General features: G+C 37.4%; 1 protein-coding gene across 7 annotated transcripts in view; it reads right to left on the bottom strand.

The window, feature by feature from the left end:
- The window catches only part of DOT1L (DOT1 like histone lysine methyltransferase), a 129,446-nt gene that overhangs the window by 92,779 nt on the left and 12,482 nt on the right, over positions 1 to 24,185 (bottom strand). For all 7 annotated transcript variants that reach the window (XM_056822201.1, XM_056822199.1, XM_056822203.1 and 4 more), the window contains one exon: positions 1,954 to 1,997. In XM_056822201.1, the coding sequence (XP_056678179.1) occupies positions 1,954 to 1,997 (44 nt within the window). The remainder of the gene's footprint in view (positions 1 to 1,953; positions 1,998 to 24,185) is intronic.

Here is a 24,185-nt window from a genome sequence, read left to right as displayed (position 1 = left end):
TACTCTAGGAAACTCTTTTAAGACTATAGTGATCTATAATAGTATTAAGTTTCCTCACCTGAGAGCTCCCTATACTAATGAAATTACCAGTCCATTTTACAATTAAGAATGTTGGAACTCATCTAATGCCTTCATTTTACATGAGGGAAAAGGGGAAAATGATTTCATCAAGCTCACAGCATGATGTACTGGGGAAAAACACTATTAAGTCCTAAGATGTGTTTCAAACCCAGCAACACACAGTTATATTAACTTGTTCGATTTAATATGCCTTAGTTTACTTAACTACAAAAGGAAGATATATATCTATCACTTCTCACTGTTTTTGTAGGGTAGATAAAATAAGGTGACCCACATGAAAGTATGAAGGTACAAGAATTGTTATCCACAACATGACAATAGACAACACAAATCAAGGCTTCCGAGCTAGTTACTGATTTCATTGGAGTATAGAAGGCTGGATTATAATTTCTTTTCACCCCAATCACTCCCCCTTGCTATTGTTTATACAAACAACAGATTCACTTGATGTGCTAAATAAAGCAAAGGATTCATGATCACAGAATGTCTACAATTTCTGGTAGGACAAAAGGCATTAGTACATGGCATTTCAGTAACAGTAAAAAAGACTTTCAGCATGTAAGAACTGGTGAGGAAGGAACATTAGGGAGTTTTCAGTTCCAAGAAACCACGCCACAGTGCAGTAAGCAGGTTTCTCCCTTCATAAACATTCAACAGTGGTCATTCTGAAGCCCACATCCCCTCTCTGTGCACACTATCTTGCTATTAAGCTTCATCTGGATATAATGTAGTTAATTGTCACCTTCAGTTTATCAGTTGAAAAATCCATGAAAGGATATAAAAGGAACCAAAAAGACTGAAAAAGTGCTATCTCAAGCTGTGTTACAAAGCAATAACTAAAACTAATTCATAGTGATCAAAAAAGAAAAAGTTCTGCTTAATCAAATAGATTACTTAAATAAGGCCAAGAAGCAATCATAGCAGTACAGTGTGAGAGAAATTAGGCTTATATTAAAACCATATAGCACAAAAAGCCCTAAATAAAAAGGCCATGTCATTAAATTAAAAAAAAAAAGGGGGGGGGGGGGTAAGCCAGGTGGCTCAGTGAGAGCCAGGCACAGAGATGGAAGGTCCTGGGTTGAAATCTGGCCTCAGACACTTCCTAGCTGTGTGACCCTGGGCAAGTCACTTAACCCCTATTTGCCTAGCCCTTACCACTCTTCTGCCTTAGAACTGATACACAGAATTGACGGAAGGTAAAGGGAGGAACGAGAGGGGAGGAGGGGACAGGTGAATGTGGAAAACTGATGACTGTTGAAAAGTAACACTACTCTCTCCAGATCTTTTCTTAATTCTGACCATTTCCCCACTTCTTCCCAACTTTTTATAATACAATATCTGCTAAGGTACATTCCAGTTGACTGACAATGTTGACAATCCACAATAACTTTAACTATGGTCACATCCATGTTAGAAAGTGGGCATTGGACCTATGTCTGGTAACATAAGGTCCAACATACCTTTGGATCTTCCGAACTCCACTACTCTAGTTCTGAAAAAGCCCACTAGAATGTTCAACAAATAGAGGGACTTAAATATTAGAAATAGTAAAAGGAAGGGAAAAAAACTTTAAAAGCAGGAGTAAGGATAGTCAGGAAGATGATGGGGGAGGAGCAGAACCCATAAGGAACTAAAATTGTTTAAATGGAGGTACCTACAAATTTAGATTAAGTTAACTTTTTTAAAGTATCTCTCTCTACACCAGTATGAAATTAAGTCAAACACAAAATGAATTGGCTATCTATGAGTAAGAACAAAGGGTAAGCAGAGTTTAGGGTTATAAAAAATTCATCACTAGATTCCTCTCCATTAGCATCCTGACATGGGAGAAAAACAGACAACATTCCAACAGATAGGATACTAAAGCCTTACCGAATGGTCTCAATGATTTCATGAGCAGCATCATGGTGTTTGTCCTAGGAGGGGGGAAAAAAAAGAAAGATCATTTTATTCAGCCATCTTATATGATGAGATTGATGGTCTATAAAGTAAATTAAAAGAAAAAAAGCATTGGGGGGGCAGGGCAGCTGGGTGGTTCAGTGGACTGAGAATCAGGCCTAGAGATAGGAGGTACTTGGTTCAAATGTGACCTCAGATACTTCTCAGCTATGTAACCCTGAGCAAGTCACTATAACCTTCAATGCCTAGCCTTTACTGCTCTTCTGCCTTGGAACTGATGCTCAGTATTGATTCTAAGATGGACGGTGAGGGTTAAAAAAAAAAAGCATGAGGGAAATCTATTGCCCACCCCACTAATGTGATGTTAAGTTATAATGACTATAACTACTATCAACAATTTTCATCTATCTTGTGCCCCAGCAAAATCAAATGGTTTCTTTTGCTCTTTATTCTCCTTACCTATATCAGAACTTAATGTCTGAAGACCTTCCCTTTTAACTTTTCTTGTAACTGTATCACTCCCTTTTTCTGTCACTTATAATTAGTTCCTTCTCTACTTCTTTCTCTTCCCAACACATTAATTCCAAATTTCACCAAGATTCCAAGTCTGTACTCCCATTTCCTTTTTTTTTAACCCTCACCTTTCTCCTTGGAATCAATACAGAAAAGCAGTAAGGGCTGGGCATTGGGGGTTAAGTGGCTAGCTCAGGGTCACACAGCTGAGAAGTGTCTGAGGCCAGATTTAGGTCTGGCTCTCAATCCACTGAGAGACCCAGCTGCCCCCCTATCCCTATTTCTTTACATTTCATTTCTGCCTTTGTAGCTTACCAAGCTTTGTCACTCAAGCTTGAGTACCAAATGTATTCACCCTTGATATTTCCAAGTGGTTCCTTTATTATTACATTTCTGTAATATACCGTCATTCAATCATCCCTCTCCTATCCTCAAAACAATTATGATTTCTGGAAATCCATTAAACATCTCTCAAGTACCTAAGACAAATCTTAAGGTTCCTCTTTAAGTTCTTCCTCTCCATTCAGATGCAAATCTATTAATTACCAAGGGTTCAGGATGCTTGTTTGATTTGCACCACCCCAGTCCAGAACTTAAAACCTCATGCCATCCTACCTAAATTAATTTACTTATTCAGTGCTATACCTATCCAACTACCAAAACACTTTTTTACAGAATTAGAAAAAATTATTACAAAGTTCATTTGGACAAACAGAACATGAAAAATATCAAGGGAATTAATGCAAAAAAATGTGAAGGATGAAGGTCTAGCTTTACCAGATCTCAAGCTATACTATAAAGCAATGATCATTAAACTATATGGTACTGGCTTAAGAGTTAGAAGGGTAAATCAATGGAATAGACTTGGAGTAAATGACAGCAGCAAGATAGTGTTCAATAAACCCAAAGATCACAGTTTTTGGGACAAGAAACCACAATCAGACAAAAACTGCTGGGAGAATTGAAAAACAGTATGGGGGAGATTAGGCTTAGATCAACATCTTACATCCTATACCAAGTCTATAAATGACTTAAATATAAAGAGGGAAATCATAAACAAATTAGGTGAACATAGAATAATTTGTCAGATCTATCGGATGATAGATTTAAGACCAAGCAGGACTGCAAAATGTAAAATAAATGATTTTTATTAAATTATAAAGTTTCTATGCACTCAAAACCAATGCCAAAGGACATGAATGGGCAATTTTCACACAATGAAAACTATCAATAAGCACATGAAAAACTGTTCTAAATCCCTCCTGATTAAAGAAATGCAAATTAAGACAACTCTGAGGTACCACCTCACACCTAGCAGACTGGCCAATACAGCAAGCAGCAAAGGAAAGTGATAAAGGTTGGAGGAAATGTGGAAAAATCAGGACACTAATTCACTTTTGGTTGAGTTGTGAATTGATCCAACCATTTTGGAGGGCAATTTGGAACTATGTACAAAGGGCTTTAAATGACTCCCTGCCCTTTGATCCAGCCATACCACTGATGGCTTTGTACCACAAAAATATAAGGGAAAAAATCTGTACAAAAAATATTCATAGCCTCACTCTTTGTGCTAGCAAAAAAATCGGAAAATAAGGGATTGTCCTTCGATTGGGAAATGGCTAGACAAATTGTGGTATCTGTTGGAGATGGAATACTCTTGTGCTCAAGGAAATAATGAACTGGAGGGATTCCATGTGAACTGGAACAACCTCCAGGAATTGATGCAGAGTGAGAGGAGCAGAACCAGAACATTGTACACAGAGATGGATACACTGTGGCACAATCGAATGTAATGGACTTCTCTACTAGCAGCAATGTGACAACTCTGAGGGACTTATGACACTATCCACATCCAGAGAAAGAACTGTGGAAATAGAAAAGCAAAAGAAAAACATAGGTTTGATCACATAGTTCAATAGGGACATGATCGAGGTTTTAATGTTAAAAGATCACTCTACTACAAATATGAATATGGAATTGAGTTTTGAACAATGACACATGTATAACCCATTGGAACTCCTTGTTAGCTTTGGGAGGGGGAGGAAAGGGGGGAAATCCTGAATCATGGAATCATGGAAAAATATTCTAAATAAAAATTAAAAACAAAAAAAAATGCAACCAAAATTAGAAGGGAAGCAACAAATTGGGAAAAAATCTTTATAACAAAAACCTGACAATGGTCTCATTTCCCAAATTCATAAGGAATTAAGTCAATTGCACAAAAATTCAAGCCATTCCTAAATTGACAAATGATCAAGAGACATGAAGACAGTTTTCAGATAAAGAAATCAAAACTATCAATAAACACATGGAAAAGTGTTCTAAATCTCTTATAATTAGAGAAATGAAAATTAAAACAATGAAGGAAGTGCCACCTCTAAATGCTTTAGACACTAATGCATTGCTGGTGGAGTTGTGGAATTAATCCAGACATTGTGGAAAGCAATTTATGCATAAAGGGATTTAAAAGAATGCATAACCTTGGGGGCAGCCTGGTAGCTCAGTGGATTGAGAGCCAGAACTAGAGAGAGGAGGTCCTGGATTCAAATCTGACCTCAGACACTTCCCTGCTGTGTGACCCTGGGCAAGTCACTTGACTCCCACTTACCACTCTTCTACCTTGGAGGCAATACATAGTATTGCTTATAAGTGGCAAAAAATTGATGATGATCTGGAGGTTTTCCATATGAACTGAGAGAACCTCAATGAACTGATGCAAAGTGAAATGAGCAGAACCAGGAGAATATTGTACACAGAAAGTAAAACATTGTGGAAAAATCCAATGTAATGGACTTTGCTACTAGTAGGAATGCAACAAGTGAGAACACACTTATGTAAAAGAATGCTATCCACATTGAGAGAAAGAAATATGGGAGTAAAGAGCATGACATCACTTATCACACACACACACATACATATGGATATGTGAATATGTGATTTGGAGTTTAGGCTTTTAAAAAAGCACTCTATAGCAAAAATGAATATGGAAATAGGTATCAACTGGCAACATTTGTACAACCCAGTAGAATTGCTTGTCAGATCTGGGAGGGGAGAGGGAAGAGGGAAGGGAAAGAAAAGGAATCATGTAAACATGGAAAAATATCTTTTAAAAAATAAATTAATAAAATTTAAAATAAAATGATATAAAAACCTCAGGCCTAGCTGAGGCAGTGTGAGATAGTGAAAAGAATGATGGATTTTAAATCAGTGAACCTGGGTTCTAATCATGACTCTTCCATTTATTGCTAGGGCAAGTGACTTTTCTTGTCAATTTCTTCATTTATATAATGGTCTGGAGTCAGAAAGACTATGAGTTCAAATCCAGCCTCTGCCACTTACTAGCTATTTGACCTTGACCAAGTCACTTAACCCCTGTTTACCTCAGTTTCCTCATCTGTAAAATGGGGATAACAATAGCATCTACCTCCAAAAGTTGTTGTGAGGATCAAATAAGGTAACTGTAAAGAGACCCTGATAGGAACATAGAATGTGCTATAGAAATATCCACTTTTATTAGTATTACCATTTATGAATACAGAATCTCATGCGAAATGAGGAGTTTTGCCAGTGTCATGCCCTAATAATAATTATCATTTTAACTAGCCAGCCTTTAAAAGTACTTAAAGTTTGCAATTATGTTGTCATGTGTTATGTCATTTGGTTGACACATCAATCCAGAGACAGATGCATAAAAAATTACCCCCATTTTACAAATAAGAGAGATTAAATTACTTGTCCAGAGTCACACAGTAAGTGCCTGAGTCAAATTTCAAACTCAGGTCTTCCAACTATAAGTCTAACAGTCTATCTACCACCTAGCTGCCTCATGTGATAAACAAGGCAAGAATTTCCTATTGATGTGAAGTCACAGATGACATGCTATTTCTTGCAAAAACCAAAAATCCACAAAGAAATTCACAATAATACATTAAAAATCAATCTAACAATCTATAAAATAATAAAGATAAAAATACATCATACCCAGACCACAAACATCCTGTCGAATTGGGCCTATCCATAAATATACTTAAAATGAGCACTGCAGATAAACAAGGATCTAGGTGCCCAGATTTGAATAAAAGATAAATTGATCAAACTAAATGGCATTTAGAAAATTGAGACTTTCAACAATACAAAACTATTCGTGGTTGCAAAGGTTCATCAATATTCTGGTGATAACAATTAGTATAGTTACAAATAATAGAAAATTGTGATCTCAGAAGAATTAAATTGCAAAAGCTTTATTTAGTTCTATTTAGTTCAAGGCCCAATATAATAATAAGAGCAAAGTAAGAAGCAGCAGCAGATGCTCTGGAAAGAGCGCTAGATTTAAAATCAGAAGGCCTTTTTTGATCCCTGACTTTGCAAATACTTATGTGACTGACCCTAGTAAAGTCTTCTTTCAGTTTATTAGTCTACAAAACTAGAAAGTCACTAAGGTTCCTTCCTATTCTAAGTATATAATCCTATTAGGAATAGAAAAGAATCATACAGGATAAGAAGGTATAACAGGATTACAATCTAGACCTAAAAAGTGCAAAAAAAAAAAGTCCAAAATGCACCCCCCCCCAAAAAAAAACCCTAAAGAGAAAAGGAAAATAAAGCTTCATTTTGCCCTATGAGTCAATCTTTCAGTTCTCTATATGGAGGTGAATAGTAGTGGGTCATGTATTGATCAGAGTTACTAAGTTTTCATAGTTGATTGTATATATAAAATATATATTGTTTTAATTGTATAGATTTTTCTTCTGATTCTGCTCACTTCACCTTTCCATCACTTCATACAAGTACTTTAAGGTTTTCTGAAACCATCCTTTTCATTATTTCTTAACAGTACAATAGTATTCCGACAAATTTACTTATCATAGTTTGTGCAGCTATTCTCCAAATGAATTTTCAAATTACTACCTTCCTTCACTTAACTCACATGGACAACACAAAGATAAATTTTAAAATACTTCAAATCTTTTAATGCTAAATAACCATGCTGTGGTTTGATAGTGAATTCAACATCTCAACTCTGAGCAATGAGGGAGATTTTGCAAAATGAATTTACCTATACAAAAACCGAAAACCAACTCTACATATCTAATCCAAAACTCAGAAATCATCAATTTAATATTTAAATGGCACTCACGTTAAATGTACATAACATAAATCCTTACTTCTCAAAATAATCACATTGCCTAGTAAACCCCAAAATGGGGTCATAAAGAATTGGATACAACTGAACTTTATTGAAACAACTCAACAAGAGTACAAGATATCATGCTAGACACTGGAAAGGGAAAAATGCAACTATCACAATTCTTTACCTTCAAAGAGCATAGGAGAGATTTGGGGTAATAGAAGGGAAGAAGCAGTAAACTAAAGAGAGAGAGTACAGGGTTTGCAATGAGATTATCTGGATTCATACTAAGAATTCTCCCACTGTGAAATGGACCTTGGACAAGTGGCTTACACTCTCGTCTTAAGTTTTTCATGTAAAATGAGGGTAAACTCTTAAGGTCTCTTTCACAGTATATCTATGTTCTTGTGACCACTAAACTATATTTTGCTAAATAAAATATTCTTGAAAAGATTCCAGAAGAGATCTAAAATTGACTGTAAAGAATAAGGAGGTTTAAGGGTCAGCTGAGTAGCTAAGTGGATTGAGAGTCAGGCCTAGAAATGGGAGGTCCTAGGTTCAAAATCTGGTCTCAGACACTTCCTGGCTGTGTGACCCTGAGCAAGTCACTTAACAGCTTTGCCTATCCCTTTGCTCTTCTGTCTTAGCACCAATATACAGTATTGTTTCTAGGATGGAAGGTATGAAGATTAAATTAACTCTCCCCTGCCCATTTTTAGATTTAATAACCAAAGGCTTATACACTCCACTCATGCTTGAGTAGGAGAGGTCTACAACCCACATGTGTGTTAGTGGATGATGAATCAGTCGACTAAAGCAAAGCTTTACCTGTATAATTGATACAGGTCAAATGTGTATTATTTGATTGATTGATTGATTTAGATATAGATAGATAGATAGATAGATAGATAGATAGATAGATAGATAGATAGATAGAAGAAAGTCACAGGAAGTGACTAAAAGGAATGATCTTTTAAAATGCCAAGAACTTCCTGAGGCAGTCTTTTCTCTCTTGGGTCTTCACTTGACTTTGGAGGAGCTCAGGCTTGAGATCTCAGACTGCTTCCCTTTGGACTTATAGGTGGTGAGGGAAAGAAGGCGGACTCCTTTCCTGGATTTTCTGAAGGGACTGGCCTCAGGAGAGACCTGCCCTTTTGAGAGAGGTTCCTTGCATCCCCGGGTCCTAGGCTCAGGGCTGAGGCCCCTCCGGCTTGGACTAACTAGCACTGCCTGGGTTGAGCCAGGGGCCGGAGCAAAATACTTAGTGTGTAGGCTAGATATCTAACCCTATTCTCTCTGATTTTCTTACTTTCACTCCTTCTATATTTTATAAATAAATTGCTAAAAAATCATGCTGGAATTAATCAAATTCCTGGCACCCCTATTTTAAATAATCCAGTCCAACCTTTTATAAAAACCCCTCACATTTCTACCCCTTACAAAGGTAAGGGTTTAAAAAAAAGTAGTTATAAATAGTTACAAGTGATTTTCCTAAAGTGCAAGTCTACCCATGTCACTTCAATATTCAAACACCAATGGCTCCCTATCAACTCTATAATCAAATTCCTCTTTTGGGCCTTTAAAGAGGTTCAAAATTCAGGCTTCAACCTATGTGTCCAACCTTTGATAAACATGACTTTTCTTTCCTCAATCTGTGTCTGTGCCTTTATTCTGTCCCCCACACTCCTCACCTCATAGATTCAAACCCTACCTACCTTCCTCCAATATCCACCTTTTTTCCTGCCCCAGATATTAGTGCCCACACCTCAAACCTTACTTTTGGTTTTGCACCAAATCTATATCTATCTATCTATCTATCTATCTATCTATCTATCTATCTATCTATCTATCTATCTATCTATCTATCTCTATTTCTCTCCTGTAATATAAAAACATGGGCTCCTTGAGGGCTGGGACTATGATTTAAATTGCTTCTTTTTATCTCCAGCTGTTTAAAACAAAGATGCTTAATAATTTTTTTTGGAGAGGAAACATGGCATAGTGGATAGTCATGAAAACCTTGGTTCAAGTTCCTCTAACAACATGCTTACTATATGTTGAGCACTGAGCAAATCACTTAACTTCTGGATTTCAGGCACCTCTCCAAAACCATCTGCAAGTTGCAGAGCAGGAAACAATCTGCCTCAGGATGGGGAGTTCATCACCAGGACTCAGTCAATCAATCAAACATATGGTCAATAAGCATTTGTTAGTCAATTGGTATATACCAGGCACTATGTTAAATGATAATACAAAGGTAAAGATACTCTCCATGTGTGTGTCCAAGAACACAAGTGAAGCTTATTCAATCCCAAATCAAATTCTTTCCCTAACTTATACTTCTCTACTCATTAATAATTTTGTAAAACTTACTTTTTTAAATAAGGATAAAGACAGACTGAAGGACATCCATGAAGCCAGTGAGGATGGGGAGAAATCTAAAAGTTATAACCTAAGACTGTGATAGTAAACTTATGGCATGTGTGACAGAGGGGGCACTCAGAGCCCTCTCTATGGGTACACCCACCATCACCCAAGCACAGAATTCACCAGAATTCTTTAACAGAAAGTCAGAGGGATATGGGAGAGGGGTGCTCCCCTCCCTCTCTCCACAGTTTACAGTTGGGCACTCAGTCTCTAAAAGGTTCACCATCACTGACTTAAGAAGTTAAAAAGAACAAGGAATGTGGCACCTATAGAAGAATAAGATGATTATAGACTCCTGGTATTTTTTAGAGAATGAAATTCAGAAGAGGGATTTAGTTTGTTCTGCTTGGAACAAAAAGGGAGAACTAAGAATTACTGGGGCATTGGGGAGGGAGAAAGATTTGTTAAATTACTATAATAGATATCTATTAAGTGTAAGGGAAAGGAAGGAGAAAAGAAAGGGAAGGAATGCCTAAGAATCTGAAAACAGAATGAATGATGCATCCTCACTAAGGTCTTTCAAGGAAAAGCTAGATTGGCCCCTTTGTTGTGAATGTTATAGAGAGGACTGTCGGTTTAGATCTAGGTTGAATCAAATGGCCTCAGAGGTTACTAGTATATGGAACTCATACTCCCACATCCTTTATATTCATAGATGGTCATTGCAAAATACTTCTAACCTTTATAATTATAACCTTAAGGTACTTAGAAATGCTTGGAAATAAATATAATCAAATTATTTTAAGCCACCTTAAACTAATCCAAACCCACATTTTATAAATGGAAGTGACTAAGGCACAGAGGTTAAGCAATTTGCCCAGTAAGATGGGTTTGGCCCAATTCACTGTTTTGATTTGGCAAGGCAAGAAAACAGACCAAGACATTTTACAAAAATTTTCAAGAAGGGTTTAAAAATAGATTGTCCCAAGTCTCAGTGCTGTCTTAAAATTTAAACTGCACAGTGACTATCAGAACACCCAGTCTATAATTCAATTAACCCAAACATCCTATTCTCTGAGAATTCAAATTAACCACACATCTACATTTCAGAGATACAGGCTATGATGAGGTTTAGGCAATGACAGAATTCTCTAAAAGTATACACCATGAACTAAAGAAGGAAGGTAACACATTCAAATGGGAAACATAAATGGAATAAGGGGTCTTGGGAATCTGGGGTTCTAATTCCACCTTCTAGAACATGTTCTTGGACCTTGGCAAAGTCAATCTTGGGAAAATTTCATATCTACTTGTAGTGAATAAGTTAATGTAAAGAATGTAGGGAGAGGAGATGTATTTTTCAAGGCACTCTTAGGTTCAAAAATTTCTCAAACCCTAGATATTATAGATATGTGATTCTTCCTAATTCCCCCCTGGAGTATGTATTTTTTTGAAGAAGTATTTGTATTTCCTTGGAAAGGTAAAATATGCTGCTGTCTTAGATAGGGAGGCATCTAGGTGATTCAGTCAGCCCTGGAGATAGAAGGTCCTGGTTTCTTCAAATCTGGCTCTGGACACTTCCTAGTTGTGTGACCCTGAGCATCGCCCCACACTTCTGCAAAAAATGTCAAAACAACTTAACACACCTTGAAACCACTAATGATAAATAGCTCTTGTGACCAAAAAAAAAAAATACGATAACATTTCTAACAAAGGTTTTCTGTTTTAACAACAAACAGCATATGCTTATATATCCTTTTGGGCTTTCCTCAATAACCTATGATTCCTAAATATTCTCTTCATTTGTAGATAAGGTTAAATGATGATCAGCCTTTTGACACCAAAATATCTCCCAATAGAACTAGAAATTCAAACCATAGCTTAAGAGTTCCATGTCCAGTCTACCCTGCTAGATCAGCTGAGAATCCTCTTAAGGAAAGAGGTGAAATATATATGTTGTGTCTCCTATGCCTGGAAAGGAAGCCCTCTCTCCTCTTGAATTCCTATCCTACTCTTTAAAGTCTACCCACAAGTAGGTAAACCACCTTTCTTCTCCCTCAAATTTCACAGAACTTGTTTAATGTCCTTCTATAACTTTGTAGAATAACAGCTATATTAGCCCCTACTGGTCTTTGACATAGGATTAATAGCTTATCTAAAGGACAGCTAGGTTGTAGTTCAGTGGACAGAGAGCCAGCCCTGGAGACAGGAGATCTTGGATTCAAATCTAGATCTGGACACTTCCTAGCTGTGTGACCCTGGGCAAGTCACTTACCATTGCCTAGCCCTTACCATTCTTCTGCCTTGGAACCAATACAAAGCACTAATTCTAAGACAGAAGGTAAGGGTTTTTTATTTTTAATAGCTTATCTAAGTATTGTACAAACACTTGACATATAAAGTCAAAACTTAGAAATCACCTAATACCTAATGCTTGTTAAAAGTCCAGCAAAATCCACTTCCAAAGAAAGAACTATTGGAGTAAAATGCAGATCAAATCACACTACCTTATTTTATTTTTCCAATTATGTGTAATAATAATATTCAACATGTTTTCCACAATTATAGATCCAAACTGTCTCCCTTCTTCCTTTTCCTTCCCAACTCAGAGTTGATAAGCAATTTAATCTGGTTCATACATGTCTTATCATGCAAAACATATTTCAGTATTGGTCATTGTTGGAAGAGTACATTCATATAAAACCAAAACCCCAAAATAAAATCTGCATTCCATCTCCAACAGTTCTTTCTCTGGAGGTGGATAGAATTCTTTGTCAGAAATTCTTCAGAATTGTCCCAGATCACTGAATTGCTGAGAGTAAACAATTTTTCACAGTTGATCATTGTACAATATTGCTGTAACTGTACCCAATGTTCTTCTAGTTCTGCTTATTTCACTCTGCATCAGTTCAGGTAAATCTCTCCAGTTCTTTCTGAAATCATCCTACTTATCACACAGTATATACTATTTTCCATAACAGTCTATTTACAGTTTTATTTGGGGGTATGGTATTATATGAGTATTCTTTTACAACAATGACAAATATGGAAGTGTGTTTTGTTTGCATTTTATTACATGTATAAGTCAGATCAAATTACTAACTATCTTGGAGAGAGAGGAGGGAAAGAAAGGAGGGAGACAACTTGTATCTTATAATTTCAGAAAACCTATATTGAAAATTGTTATTACATGTAATTAGGAAAATAAAATATCTTTCTTTGAATTAAAAAAAAATCCCACAAAGTAAAGTAACTCACATGAAGCCACAAAGTAATTCATCAGGGCCAGAATTTCATGCTGTCCTTGGTCTTCAAAATGAGAATTCTCTATAAAGATGCTCTCCTACCTCCCCCTAGCCTAGCAACATACTGCAGGCAGAAAGCACTTAGACTTATAACTTAAAAAATAGAACAAGAGGGAAGGGAGATTATCTCCATCTGGAAAATTCAATTGGATCGAAGACACTTCATTTCTTAATTACACCAAAGAATTGAGCAACTGTCCATCAGTTGCAGAATACTGCAATTGTAATGTTTTGATTGCTCTCCTAGGCATCAGCAGTGTTTACCAAAGGCATGTATGTAGCCATATGTTCCCAAGTCCTTTCTTGGATTTATCAAGCACCAAGAATGATGTTGGCAAACAGCAGCTAAAATCTGGGACCTGAAATTATTCCAAATGGCCAAGAACTGTAAAGTGCCTGTGGGTCACTGCAGCAGCACTCACATTTAGGCTCACATTCCAGGTTTGACCTTGTTTATCTCTGGCTCCTGTCCAAACTTCTAATGAATTCAAACATGAAGCCAATCACATAGAAAGGGCTAAAAGTCAGAACCTAAATATGGCTACTACCTAGCTATATTGGTGAGGAGATGCAAAACCACTTATCAGGGTCATAAGGTGATTCCCATTCAGGCTTTGCTATGCTTTTGGCTCCTCACCCAAACTGTAGTAGGACATGAACAGTGAGGAAGACAACTCCCAAGCTGAATTTGGGTTATGGCCAGTGTCTGTCAACACGTCTCTATTGCAGCACTGGCTGCCCCTACTTTGGCAGGGTGACCCCATGACAAGAGAAGGTGATAAAGCATGCCAATGCAGTGGTCATTAACTAGGTTCAGCACATCCTTGGCCCTATATTTAGGCTTTTCTTTCAGGAACAGCATCTGGGACATGGCCAAACCATTATACCTTTGTGCTAAGGATGCTATCTGTATCTCATTAGGACAGTCAACACTCAGCCAGTAGGCTGAAAAATGCAAGATACACAGACACACAAACACACCCCCCACCCTTGCCCCGGTCCTTCAAAAAAATTAACCGTATAAGTAACATTCATTGTCTTTAATGGGACATCACCACATTAGATCTTGGCAGATAACTATAGTATCTTGCCTTAAGACATCAAAAAGCACAATACTTTGTGAAAAATATGATACTCCAAAGAGGATCATCCTCAAGGTGTCTAAGAAACACTACTAAAATTTATTAAGTGAATTTCAACAAATACCCCATTATCCCCATTTTTAAATGAGGAAAACAAGGCTTGTCCAACACTTTTTTTTTAAACCCTCACCTTCTGTCTTAGAATCAATACTGGGTATTGGCTCCAAGGCAGAAGAGTGGTAAGGGCTTGGCAATGGGGGTCAAGTGACTTGCCCAGAGTCACCCAGCTGGGAAGTGTCAATTTGAACCTAGGACCTCCTATCTCTAGGCCTGGCTCAATCCACTGAGCCTCCTCGCTGCTCCCTAAAATTAAGAGAAGTTGGGAAAGTTTCATGTAGAAGGTGAAATTTTAGTTGAAACTTAAAGGAAGTCAGGAGGGGGACTCAAAGGTCAAGGAAGTGAGTGTAACAAGAAGAAATTCTAGGCATATGAAGTGTTTTTCATTCCAGAGTAAGGTACAAGACTGAAAAGGTGGGGGGGGGGGGGGGGGAGGAATAGGGTATGAAGGGCTTTGAATGCCAAACAGAGCAATTTTGAATTTTATTCTGGAGGCAATAGAAACAGAGGCCAGTCAAATTTGTTGAGTAGGTGGTGATATAACTGGACCTACGTTTTAGAAAAATCACTTTCATAGCTGAATGGAAGATGGAAGAAGTGGGGAAAGGTTTGAGGCAGGAGACACCCCCACACACACTCCCTTCCTGTGCACCAAGCAGGCTATACCAGTAGTCCAGGCATGAGGTAATAGGATACAACATCAAGAAGCCTTAGCAACAGTGTGAATGAGGGGGAAGGGTAGAGACAGTGAGGAATCCAAAATGACTCTTATGTTGTGAGCCTGAGGGACTCCGAGGATGATGTTGCCACTTCACTATAGTAGGGAAGTAGGGAGAGGGAAGAGAGTCAAATATTTGGGGGAGAAAAAAATTAGTTCTGTTTAGAACATACTGAGTTTAAGATATCTACTGAACATCCAGAGATGTCTGGAAGATGTCTGAAGAGACGTCTAAAAGGCAGTTGGAGATGAGAAAGTGGAGGTAAGCAGAGGGATTGGGGCTGGAAAAGTAGATTGAGAATCATCTTTTACAGTTGAGAAATAACCCAAACACAGTTCCTATTTATAGAGTTTAAAAAAACTAACCAATGAATCTTCAAATACACCTCAACTCCAACTAGTAAAGATTTTTTAAATCTTTTGGTCTCTACAAAGAACCCTTTGCCCTCTGACTTTAGGGGTCCCTCCTCACAAACTTGACTACCCTAGAAATGGGTTTTCTTTCTTCTATCTACTGAAACAAGGGCCCTATTCCTGGTGTTTGATTCTACATATAGTTCTCTGAGTCTGGCTATGCTTGCTACCCCTGTAGGTCCTTCTCATTATGTAGTCTACTATCCTTAAATCCACTGGCAGCTCAGCTGTCTTCAAGGGCCTTCAAGGCCTCCACCAGGACCATACCCTCAAGATCTCAGCTCAATTCTTCCACCCTCAATCTCCCTAACATGTATTACCAATACATATTTGTTGCTGGGTTTTTTTTTTAAGCCATCTTTCTTGAGATATTTAACAATATTTAAGATCCTCCCAGTTTTAGAAGAGGTGTTTCCTATCCAACAGGCCACAATTTTATGCAATTTTAAATTTTGCTTTAAAATTTTCTCAACAGCTATTAGGGGAAAGCCATTCCAGTGATGGAATTTTTGTGAGTATTAAGAAATGGGAATAATGCCAAGTCAAAAAATAGTTTAATCATCAAGTGGGTTAGATAGAAATGCAACAGGAGGGCAAAAAGTTGATGACACAGCTTCAATTAATTCTACTCAGTCAGAAAGATGAGTCAATGATCTAATAAGTGCTTTCTATCATTGATAGCTATGATTCACTCTGCCTTCTCATGGAATGTTTTCTGTTCAGAGAAGAGGTCTCGGTGAGAAAAACAACTAAGCAGTGAATCATCTACACAGCTCAATCTTGCCAAAGGCTGCCAACAGATAGCAACTACTCCCTGCTGAAAGAGAACACTTTCTCCTTTTGTAACTACTAAACATCAAACTCTGATCTGTGTAGCCACTTGAAGCAAATAAAAGAGGGGAAAAGCTATAAAAATTATGCTCTGAAAAAAACTATGTTCATGAGAAAATGTTTATAAAACCATGCTTGAGACTCTTCCCACGGTTGAGATGTCTAAGATTGGAAAAACAACAAATTTCCATCTAAAACATAAAAGACTATCAATAAAATCATAATAGGAAAAAAGAACCTGAAAACTGGGATGCACTAAGTAGCACGAGCCCTGTAGAGGTATTTGAAAAAAAGGGAAACAGTCCCACTGTACTGTGTGGATCAGGCAAGCTTGTCCAGGACATTTTTTTTTAATAAACCCTAACCTAGAGGAATAGAAGGGAGCAAATCTGACCTGAACGCTTAAGGATTCTGATAACATGACAGAGAGCTATCATCTTCTTCAGCTAGGCATATATTCCAAAGGGACCAAAGACATAAGGAAAGGACCCATGTAGACAAATAATATATATCAGCATTTTTATTTTATTAAAAACTTTTATCTAGGCAATCTGAAATTATGGCCTGTCCTCTGATCCAGTCATATCACTTCTAGGTTTATACCTCAAAGAGAGCATAAGGAAAAAGACTTGTACAAAAATATTTATAGCCACTTTCTTTGTTGTGGCAAAAAAAATTGGAAAATGAAGGGATGCCCTTTGATTGGGGAATGGCTAAACAAATTGTATCTGTTGGTGATGGAATACTATTGTGCTCAAAGGAATAATGAACTGGAGGAATTCCATGTGAACTGGAACAACCTCCAGGAACCGGTGCAAAGTGAAAGGAGCAGAACCAGGAGAACATTGTACACAGAGACGGATACACAGTGGCACAATCCAATGTAATGGACTTCTCTACTAGCAGCAATGCAATGATCCAGAGCAATTCTGAGGGACTTATGAAAAAGAACACTATCTATATCAAGAGAAAGAACTGTGGGAGCAGAAAAACTGCTTGATCACATGAGTCAATGGGGATATGATTGGGGACGCAAACTCTAAACGATCACCCTAGTGCAAATATCAATAATATGGAAATAGGCCTTGGAACTGTGTGTTGGCTACGGGAGAGGGTTGGGAGGGGAGGATAAGAGCATAGGTCATGTAACCATGGAAAAATTCTCTTAATTAATCAATTAATTAAAATCTTTTAAAAAATAGTATATGAAAAGAATAAAAATACAATCACAAATTTTTAAAATACTATTTTAAAACTATAAAAAACTTTTATCTAAAGGGGCAGGTGCTCACAAACTAGAAAATTGCAGAACAAATCTTAAAATATAAATGCAATATATTCTTTCTGGTGTAGCTGGGTAGCTCAGTGGATTGAGAGCCAGGCCTAGAGACAGGAGGTCCTAAGTTCAAATCTGACCTCAGATACTTCCTAGCTATGTGACCCTGGAAAAGTCACTCACTTCCCCTTACCACCCTTCTGCCTTAGAACACTGTATTGATTCTAAGATGAAAGGTAAGGGTTTTAAAAAAATAAAAAGATTTTCTCAATATATTCTTTCTGACTTACAACAAAAGGGATAGATTTAGAGGGACCTGGGAAGTTTCACATGAACTGATGCAAAGTAAAATAAGCAGAACTTAAGACAATGACTACAATAATATAAAGAACTTCTTTTTAAATGAAGTTCCAAATGCTGGGTGATGAAATGAACCAATGACCAGAGGAGTGGTTCCACCTCTTGAAAGAGAAAAGATGTGCTAGAGAGGCCTACAACTCCATGTTTTTGACTAGACTTAAGAATATCTGAGGGGTGGAGGCGGAGGCATCAGAGGGAGACTCGGGTAAGCAGGATAGTGTTGTACAGTAATACTAAATTTAAAATATTAAATCTGCTGGAGAAGACCAGATAATCCAAAGTAACTAGGATCTATAAGCACTGGCAATCTGTACCCATCAGGGAGACAACCAAGCCTGCCCACACAGAAAAAATGCTTTGCATACTCTTCAGTCAGGAAGTTCCAAGTGATAAACACTTCCTGGTGGCCCTGAGTTCCCAACCATGCCATATACTTGCTGTTGTGCCTTTCAAATGACTAGGCATTACTATCAGTCCTGTGGCTTCATGTTATTCCTTTTAAGAATGTGAGCTTAGGGAAGAGTGGGTGGAGGGGAGGAAGGGAAATAATGTGATTTATTGTAACCAAGGAATAATGTTCTAAATTGACTAAATAAACTTATTCAAATGGGAAAAAATATAAAAAATTTAAAAAGACTTAGTTCAAATGCTAAAAAAAAAAAGAATGTGACCTTATAGAAAAAAGGGCTGTCGCACTTTTCTATTTTGTATCTCTAGCACTTAGCTCTCTGTGCTTGGGACACAGTAAGCACTTGATAAATGCTTTTTCATTTATTCATTAATATATACAATTAGACCTGATGAGAAGGTCTATATCTTCATCAGAAACAATAGTAAAGTATGTGGATACAAGTAATAGAGGATGGTGCCAAGGGGTTATGAGATGAGAAAGGAAAAAGGAGATTCAAATTTTCTCAGTAACATAAAAGAGGCAAGGTTTACCACTCAAAGTCAGCCAACAGGCACTTACTACTGGGTTATGTGTATGGGCAAGGATGAGAATAAAGTAGTACAAAGAGAGGGTTACAGAAAGAAAAGGGTTGGAAAAACTGCTGGATTGAATAGGATGAAGAATCAGATAGGAGTAAAACAATCACATTATTATACAGTAAGGACCTAGTTTTGACTAAATAATAAATCTGAAGTAGACACAGTAAAAAAAAGTTAGATTTCACCCAGTACAGTTCTAGGACATGTAAATGTTCCACAACAAAATAAAGGAAGTTAGGTTGCTAAGTGGTTGTCGAGGCAGGCCTAGAGATGGGAGGTCCTAGGTTCAAATATAGCCTCAGACACTTTCTAGCTGTGTGATCCTGGGCAGGTCACTTAACCCCTATTGCCTAGCCCTTACCACTCTTCTGTCTTGGAACCAATACTATATTGATTCTAAGATGAAAGACAATTATTTTTTTTTTTCAGACCAAAATTAGGAACAGAAAAGAGCATATAAAGAGAAAGCATGACAGCCTGGCAAAGGCAGGGTTTATAAATCACAGTAAGGACCAAGAATAATAATGAAAAGGAGACATAATCCTAAGAAAATATAAACTATATAAACTAACGGAGGAATTTTAGAGCTACTGATCACTGAAATGGTAGGCATGTGAGTGAGCCCTAGAGATGGGACGTCCTATGTTCAAATCTGGCCTCAGACACTTCCCAGCTGTGTGACCCTGGACAAGTCACTTAACCCCCATTGCCTAGCCCTTACCACTCTTCTGCCTTGGAGCCAATACACAGTATTGACTCCAAGATGGAAGGTAAGGGTTTAAAAAAAAAAGGTAGACATGTGAGTGAGGGCAAAAACAAAGGTGTAGATATGATGGAGTGAGCAGGTGATCAGGGAAATTTGAAGAGATTTGAGGAGACATGAGCCATAAAAGAATATTTTGAAGAGATGAGGACTGAAGCCATAAAAGGAACATTATCAAGAAAATAACTGTGTATGTTCCAAGTCTCTCAGTCTAAGGGCAGGAGTTTGGGCAGAAAAAGAGACAAAGGCTGAGAGCCAGGCACAGAACTAATTAAGAAAGGTACACTCCAGCAAAAAAAAAAAAAATAAAAACAACTCCAAACCAAATACCAATAAAGAAATCCAATGAGGAATTACTTTAATTTTATCTACCCTAATTGCACAAAAAGTCTGCCATAATAAGCCCAAACATAATAGGAAATAAGATGCCCAAAAAGCTAGGACAACCAAGAGCAGGCAAACAAGCCTGTATACAAAGCAAGAAAAACTAAAATTGAAAAAAAAAATTTTAAATATATATAAAGAATCCAAAATTTTAAAACAGCTTGCAAGTACAACCAGAGACCAGTCATTGACACTAGTAGTCCTACAAGGTTCTCTCTGTAACAAAAAAAGCAAGAAATTCTCATGAAAAAGCCCCCAAATGGTCAGATGGGTGAAAGTCTTAGGAAGAATCTCAAATTGACAATTGACAACCAAGGCACTAACCAGAGTCCCTAGTACTCTGTCTTGAGATGTTACAGAAGACCCAGAAAAGACCCTAAGAGTCTCAAGAAAGAGGAAAAGGAGAGAGGGTAATGAGGAGAAAGGCCTAAAACCAATCAGCACACAGAGCAGATTTACCCTGGGAGGTGAAGACCGATAAGAGACTTATGGAGAGCCTTACCCAAAAGAAGAACAAGGGGCAAAATCAGAACCTTGAATTCTAATTCAGAAAAAGATGGAACAAAGTGATGCAGAGTGAAAGGAGCAGAACCAGGAAAACATTGTACACAGAGACTGATACACCCTGGTACAATCGAAGGTAATGGACTTCTCCATTAGGGACAATGCAATGTCCCTGAACAATCTGCAGGGATCTAAAAAACACTATCCACAAGCAGAGGATAAACTGTGGGAGTAAAAACACCGAGGAAAAGCAACTGCTTGACTACAGGGGCTGAGGGGAGACTCTAAATGAACACTCTAATGCAGATACCAACAACATGGAAATGGGTTCGAATCAAGAACACATGTGATACCCAGTGGAATCGTATGTCGGCTATGGGGGGTTGGGGGGGAGAAAATGATGTTTCCAATGAATAGTGTTTGGAAATGACCAAATAAAATAATGTTTAAAAAAATTTTTAATTAAAAAAAAAACAAAAAGATGGAACAAAAGGTGAACAAAGAGATAAAAGTTCCTGAAGAAAAACCTGGAAAGAAAAGTACCTAAACAAGAAAGTGTCAAACATGGCTTAAGAGATGGAACTTCTTATTTATTTATAACTGCGCATTTTATGGTAACAAAAAATAAAATAAGAGGTTGTCTCTCAATTGGGGGAAATTGTGGTATATAATGGTGATGGAATACTATTGTCCTATAAGGAATGAAAAACTGCTTGATTTCTATGAAAACTGGAAAGGCCTACATGAACCCATGTGGAATAAAATGAGCAGAACCAGGAAAACATACAATAACTGAAATATTGAGGAAAAATCAAATGTAACAGATTTTGTTATTAATAGCAATGCAATGATCCAGGACAATCCTGAAGGATTTATTAGAAAGAATGCTATCCACATAAAGAGAAAGAATGGTTAGAGAAGTAATGCTGAAGAAAACAAGATTTATCACTTGTCTATATGGGTTTAGGTTTTAAAAGATTACTGTTACAAAAATGAATAATATGGAAAGAGGTTCTGAGTGGTAATACATGTATAACCCAGCAGAAATGTTTGTCAGCTCTGGAAAGGAGGAGGGAAGAGGAAGAGAGAGAGAGCATGAATCTTATAACCATGGAAAAATACTATTTTAATTAATTAATTGATTGTTTTTTAAGAGAGATGGAATTTCTTGGGGCATCTAGGTGGCTCAATGGATTGAGCCAGGTCTAAATGCCTCAGACTCTTCCTAGCTCTGTGATCCTGGGCACATCACTTAACCCCCATTATCCAGCCCTTACCACTCTTCTGCCTTATACTGATTCTAAGGCAGAAGGTAAGGGTTTAAAAGAGAGAATTTCTTGATTTTAGTTTAGATTAAGTACATATCAAAGACTGCATGAGAAAGCAAGAAATTCTAAAACAAAAACAAAAGATTGGAAAAAATACAACAAAATAAAGGATGTGATATAAAAAACAATGACCTGGAAAATGGATCAAGGAAAGATAATTTTGCAATCATCTGACTCCTTGAAAAAATTGATTACAAGACATTCTATTTCAAGAAATCATTATTAAATCAGATCTACCACAGCTATAAAGAGAATACATTGATTGTTTTTCTGAAAAGAAACTCCAAAAAGTCAAAGAGTGCCAGGATTGTCATAGTCAAAACCCAGAGTTTCCAGGTCAAAGAAAATATACTGCAAGAAAGCCAGAAAAGCAAGTCAATTACCAAACAAGGAAGCAAACACAACTGAGATCATACCAAACCTGGCATCTTCTCCAGTAAACCAGGGGGCTCTGGAATACAAAACTCTAACAAGCAAAAGATGTGGCTTTACAACCAAAAATAATTAAAGTAGATCTGGCCCAGGGTGGGGAAAAAAATGGACCTTTAATGAAAGAGGACCATCATTATTTCAGTTATAAATATCAGAAACTCTACAATGTACACAGAGGAGTAAAAAGAACCTCAGAAAGAAATTAGTAGGGCCTATTTGATGATAAAATGCTAACAATCTAATAGAAGAGACAAGTGTTCCTTAAGAACCTTATTTTCCCTTTTTTAAAAATTCAGAATATTTTTCCATGGTTACATGTATTCATGATTCTCCCCCACCTCTTTCCTCCCCACTCCTGAATCCAACAAGCAGTTCCACATGTATCATTGCTTAAAACCTATTTCCATGATATTCATATCTGCAGTAGAGTGATCAAACCCCAATCATTGCCCTATCACATTATGTGATCAATCACATTTTTTCTAATGATTTCCATTTCCACAGAAGGACCTTATCAGAGGGCATCTAGAGAGTTAAAGAAAAAGAACCAGGGGGGTAGATGGATACTGCTAAGGGGGAATGAGAAGGTAAAATGAATACACTAGGTTAAGAGGAAAAAAAGAATAGCATTATTTTTCATATTTGAGATGCACAAGTTTAAGAAGATTGAGGGACAAGTAGGAGTTACAGGTACTTAACAAAGGACTGGTGAATAGTTTCATGAAGAAGAAATACATCAAATTCAATGAGGAAAACCACTTTGAAAGACTTAAAACCTGATTACCTTCTAGAGGACCCATGATAAAGCATGTCCCTCTTCTTCCTTCCTCTTCACCTCATATCACCCAGATGTCTTCTCTAAAACCTCCTTCATTCATGTTTCAAATGAGGAAGTATCCCTTATTCTTGCCAAGGCTAATTCTACATGCACATGTGATCCTACTCCATACTGTCATCTGCAGTAGATTACTACCTCTATCATATCTACTTTCTCACATCTTCAAACTCTCCTTATCTAGAAGCTGCTTACCTTCTGCCTACAACATGCCCATGTCTCACCCATATGTGAGAAACGCCAGCTTGGCCTATCCATTCTCACTATTAACTTTTATCTTTCCTTCCTATTGTGGTTAACGTCCTTGAAAAAGCTGTCTATGGTTCCTCCACTCCCTTTTTATCACTCTTCTTAACTTTGAAATCTGGCTTCTGAACTCATCCTTCCACTGAAACTACTCTCTCCAAAGTTAACCAGGATCTCTGTTGACAAATTCAATGACCTTTTCTCAATCCTCATTCTTCTCAACTTCTCTGCATCTTCTTACATTGTTAATCACCCTTTTCTCCTTCATGTTGTTCTCTACAAGTTTTTGTGACACTGCTCTCTCCTGGTTCTCCCATCTATCTGTCTACTCCTTTGGTCCCCTTCGGTATATCGTCATCCAGGTCACTCCTGCTAACCAGAGGTGTCCCACAAGGCTCAGTCTTGGATCCTCTTCTCTTCTCCCTCTAATATTATTCTGTTTGGTTCTCTCATTGCTTTTTATTCTTTTACTTATCACATATTGACAATTCTCAAATTGACTTATCCAACTCTAAACTCTCTCCTGACTCCACAGCTCACACCCCCAACTGCCTTTTAGACATTTTAACCTGAATGTCCCTTAAAACATCTAAACTCAACATGTCCAAAATT

Source organism: Monodelphis domestica, chromosome 3 (assembly GCF_027887165.1).
Source record: "Monodelphis domestica isolate mMonDom1 chromosome 3, mMonDom1.pri, whole genome shotgun sequence".
In the NCBI taxonomy this organism is placed as follows: domain Eukaryota; kingdom Metazoa; phylum Chordata; class Mammalia; order Didelphimorphia; family Didelphidae; genus Monodelphis; species Monodelphis domestica.
This window is presented reverse-complemented; position numbering and strand designations above follow the sequence as displayed.